This window comes from Berghia stephanieae, chromosome 4 (genome assembly GCF_034508935.2).
Source record: "Berghia stephanieae isolate SIO BIC M18660-M18661 chromosome 4, UCSD_Bste_1.3, whole genome shotgun sequence".
Lineage (NCBI taxonomy): Eukaryota > Metazoa > Mollusca > Gastropoda > Nudibranchia > Aeolidiidae > Berghia > Berghia stephanieae.
In genome coordinates this window covers 58,012,161-58,017,160 of record NC_088363.1, presented here as the reverse complement: position 1 = coordinate 58,017,160, position 5,000 = coordinate 58,012,161, and the positions used below count along the sequence as shown (strand labels likewise).

At 33.2% G+C, this 5,000-nt stretch overlaps 1 protein-coding gene across 3 annotated transcripts in view; it reads right to left on the bottom strand.

The window, feature by feature from the left end:
• The window catches only part of LOC144970904 (uncharacterized), a 61,760-nt gene extending 57,197 nt beyond the window's left edge, over positions 1–4,563 (bottom strand). Inside the window, exons 1-2 of one of the 3 annotated variants that reach the window (XM_078911046.1) lie at positions 4,299–4,563; positions 1,563–2,013 (exon numbers count right to left, since the gene is read on the bottom strand). In XM_078911046.1, coding sequence (XP_078767172.1) covers positions 1,563–1,632 — 70 coding nt within the window. In that variant the 5' untranslated portion in view covers positions 1,633–2,013; positions 4,299–4,563. Of the gene's footprint in view, positions 1–1,562; positions 2,014–4,186; positions 4,266–4,298 lie in introns of those variants that run through there. The other 2 variants (XM_078911047.1, XM_078911048.1) reach the window with 2 other exon arrangements.
• Between the last annotated feature and the right edge of the window lie 437 nt (positions 4,564–5,000).

The window sequence follows — 5,000 nt, the reverse complement described above, 5'->3', positions numbered from 1 at the left end:
GCCCAATTAACTTCAAAATGCGTCATCTATTTTCCCTACCATGTCATAAATATGGAATCAAATTTTCAATCCCTTTTAGTTTTCCCCCTTTATACCACAACTCTTATAAAGTTTCGTCAGATTGCCTATATCTAGGTACGCATTCATACCTGAGTGATGTTGGTTAATGTGTGTGAAGTATCTGAGTCAAAATCACAAGGTCACCATATTTGCCTGACCATATTTCAGTGCATTGTCATTGTCATAGCACGCTCCTCTGAGCCAAAGATGCCATTTTTCATTTCCTCACTGTTAAAACAATTAATTCTAGCCTCTCATTACTTTTCAGACGTTTAATCATGTTGCTTTTTTTTTTTTTTTTTTTTTTTTTTTTTTGGAACAAGGGTATCGTATTCTGAAAAAAAATAATAAAACATAACATTTTATGTTATTAACATTTTATGTTATTAACATTTTGGCCAGAAAAAAAATCCTTCAAATATTGATCGATTAAAATTACCCTTATCTGGTCAAAAACTTTCAAACTTGAGACAGGTTTTTGACAAGATGAGGTACATTTCAATTGATCGATAACAAAGGGCGAGTTTTCTGACCGAAATCTGATAAATGTAATTTTTATTATTATTATTATAATTTTCCTCTTTTTTTTTTTTTTTGGTTATTTTGTTTGCTTTTGTTTTTGTTTTTGTTTTGTTTTTTCCTTTTTGTTTTTTGTTTTTGTTTTTTGTTATGGTGTGTTTTTTTATTTGTCATTTTTTCAGAATACGATGGCCCTGTCCTGGAGTAAAATTACTTAGCTCTTTCTTAATCATGTCTCAAGTATTTGCCAAGAAGGAAATGGTCAAATGAATGGTCCTTCTTTTGAATTCCGAAGATAATCCTGTTTTCCCTATAAATCGTATGCCTATGATATATTATATATTATACATATTATAGATCTGAGTTTTTTAAATTATTGATATAATGCATTTAGCATCCAATGTATCCATCTTAGTAATGACCCATAGTCAGTATCTGGGTGAGACTTTCGGGTGATCTCAGACAATGCACATTAATTTGGTATTTAGTTCTGTTTTTGTTTTTTTAAATTTGAAATGGTTTCATTATTTTTTTTCTTTTCCTCCAATGCTATAAATGCATCTTAAAATCTCTTAATTAATTCTCATTTTCTTTTTTTTTTTTTCTTTTGCCTCTGAAACTACTTAAAAGGATCGCAAGCATCGCAAAAACCCTTGAAAATAAATATAGATATATTGATAGATAAATAAAACAGCTCTACTGATTGAGCGATTGAGACTTCAAATCTCGTGGTGTCTTAAATAATATCATCATGTTGTGTTAGTCTTATCTAATATTTTTTCCTCTTTCGTACAAACTCTACATTGCCATCAAATAATATTGTAAAATATTAGTAAAAGCCTGAAAGCTTTGAATTGAATTGGATCTTTTAAATGCGTATGTCAAGATGCCTTGAATAGAGTGGGTGGGATGTGTTAAGTTTATTTTTAATCATTTCTATCTTTAAAACTTACAAATTCAAAGTAAATTCTAAATCATCTTACCTTCCATAGAGAAGGGCCTTAGGAATCCGAGGCCCGCCAGGGGGTGATATGGAAGCATGGGCCCCAACATTGTGAATGGGGGGAGAGTGGGTTGGAACGCCAAGTCGACTGGTTGTTGGGCTGACTGGTAAATAATCCTGAGGTTCACCTATTATTGTTATTATTGTTCACTGTCTAGAACTCTATAACTGTTGTTTATTTCTGTCCGTCATCACACCATTGAAAGATTGCTTCACTTCTTTATATTATATGATAAACTTTTCCCCCTTTTGATAACGATATTCGTACTCCGTCAGTTTTCTTTTCTTCACATTTGATATTTACAATGACCACCAGCATTGAAAAATATACATTGTAACAAAGTACAACATTCTGTCACATTCATTATATTGTCCAGTCTTGCTATTGATTGAATGAGAACAATAAATTGGTGGCAATTTTAACATGAAACCTAGAAAATCAAATTGAATAAATGGTAGATAGTTGAATAAATAATTGGTAAATGAACACATAAATAAATGAAAAAATAAATGCATACGCGAATAAATAAATATATAAATAAATAAATAAATAGATTCATGTCGACGTGTACATATATGCATGTTTGATATCCGAAACCACTTATGGGCCTAGTTTTACATTGTTGTAAGAGACAATATTTTGACTTTATTTTTTTTCTAGATTTCCAATACAACAATTAATGAGTCCATATGGAATTGGGTTATCAGACCTGGAATTAAATGCGTACACGTCGGTTCATATACTAAAGATTATTTACAGGAGAATAGAGTCAGCTGACCGAGTGTTAATGTCTTTGCTCCTTTCCCCCAAATCATCACGTAAAATATCACTAATTAGCGCATACACGTTTAAAGATTTTTAAAATCAAAATAGTTATCAAAGGATAGAATGCATGGGAAAACAGAATAAATGGATTGACCATTTCCTTTATATAAATACATGAAGTAACATAATTTGCATATGGGCTTTTGTTGCAAATAATAATAATTTCTTTTGAACTTTGCGACTTGCATAGTTTCAGCAGGGTACTAATAAATTGACTATGAATTGCTTTCTTCGCAATTCAAATGTTAGAAACAATAATCTGGAGTAGAAATGCATTGTATTATTATCAAACTGTATGGGACCTGACAGAGCTGAGGATAGGAAGACAGGCGTCTCTGTACCAACTAGACATTCAAATGAAGATAACATTATGAGGGGGGAAACAAAGAAGAACAAGAAGACTTTCATTTACATATTGCAATTCAGAATGTGTGTCCAATCGCCACACTGTGGTATGTATGAACTCATCAGAGACGTGGAAACCTTATTTTAAAAGCCTAAGTTATGAGATTTGAATTAAATTCTATACTTAGTGTGAGATAAATAAAAGTAGCTAAACCCTAAATCTCTTAACTATATTTTAAAAAGATAACAAAATATGCAAAAGATTACAAGATTTGTAATGTTGATAGTTCTTCATTCAAATTCTATATCTGGCGACTGTACCAGTTGTTTTGTTTTGTTTTTTGACATGTTATTGCTCATTTTAATTTATCGATCAATGAAGCTGAAGTTTTTTTTGTCAAAGCAATGAAAATAAATTGTTTTGTCAGTGTATGACAGAATTTCTGCACTGAATCTCCAAGTCAGGAAATCGCAACATGGAAGGCCACAGGAGACATGAAGGAAATTGGTGGAAAAAGATATGACATCCTTTCGTTGTTGTACCTGGTGGGGGGGGGGGGGGGGCGACATGACGGAAGACAGAAGAATTTCCAAGTAAATAACTGTTTAATCGTGCCATGATTTCTTTATTTAATTATTTATGGACAATCTATTGATTGTGTTTTGTGTGATTGATATGACCACGGTTACAAAATATACAATGGTGTAAGAGCTGGTTCCTATTCAATCAGTAAATAACACAAAGTTGTATCTTTTATATGAGTCATTTTTACTCCCTTAATTTTACTATACATTTTATTGACTCATTTAGGAACCTCTCGACTTTTTGTAATTCGAACAAACAAGCAAAATCAAGACCTTTCGTTTTCAAAGTTGTCAAAACTGGCAACAAGAAACAGTAGCGGTGAAAGTGAAACTCTATGTCTTGTCTGTCGTAAATTTACATATCACATATTATTTCATTTTGGTCAGATATATTTTATTTCATGATATATTGAGTGAATATATGACCGTCCCCCGCCCCCTCCATCCATCCCAACTTCTCCAAATGTCCCAAAGCTGAGACTGTGAAGAAATCTAAGAATTAAGACGTAATGATACGTCATCTTAATCGATCGAGTGAAAGTTCTCTGCCAAAAATGATTTTAAAAATGTGCCTGGTCTTGTTGCAAAAAAATAAAAATAGTTTTCAATAGACTGCCATTATTGGAAATAAATTAAAAAATACACTTAAGTTGAATTTGAGCTCCATTGCAATGACCAAACTTATGCGGACTTCTCGGGTTTTACCAATTATCAGTAATGTGGTCGATAACTTATACTGATATAATGTTGTCCTTTCAATCTTCCACAAAAAATAAATTGTCTACACGTCAAACTTCAGCTCAAAGTCATTTTTTGTTTTCTATTACAATCCAGGAATGAAACATTACCTACATAACTGTAAAAGTTTTATGAACAAATTTCGAGCATCTATTTCCAATAATTTCATCGTTAAAACAGATATCGATATACACATCAAAGAAAAATCGAAGTCACTCTTACTCGTTAAATATCACATAACCGTAACACCGCGTAATCCAAAACAAATGACTGAAGCACTATTAGTCCTCATGCATAAAGAATAAGTTCAATAATCGATCGATAATTTATTATGTCTAGCTATTTCACAAGACTCCAGTAGTAGCACATTGCACGACACGTCATGGATTTTTGTGCTCTCACTCGTCGCGCCAATAATCGAAATAATAATATCGTGTTACAGGACTCGTGATAAAAAGGTCCAAGCGCTACTACTCGAGCTCCTATTTGTAACGTACAATCTGTTTTGTTTTGTTTTTTTCTTTTTCGTCCCCACCAAAAACAGTCTTGATGTCGATTTAAAATGTCCAAACTATCAAGTTTACAATCTCTCCTCCCCTCCCATAGATCACAACCACCACCCTTTTCATTCATGCCTCGTTAGGCTGTTCTTCCACCCAATGCAGACGACATTTCCCTTCATTTCAAAACATTATGGGTCCGGATATCTTTTGTCCCCAAACTCTCCTCCCACAAACCAGCTTATTCGCCATCCTAACGTAGCGATACCCGATTCGCCATAATATTGTCACACTCAACACCCGAGTCGAAGATTCAATGTTTTTGTTCATACTGCTTCGCTTTTGCCGTGCTATGATTGGCCACGCCCACAAGTGATTTCCGGTGATTGATGAAGCGTGGCGGAAAGGCAGATAATAAGTTGTT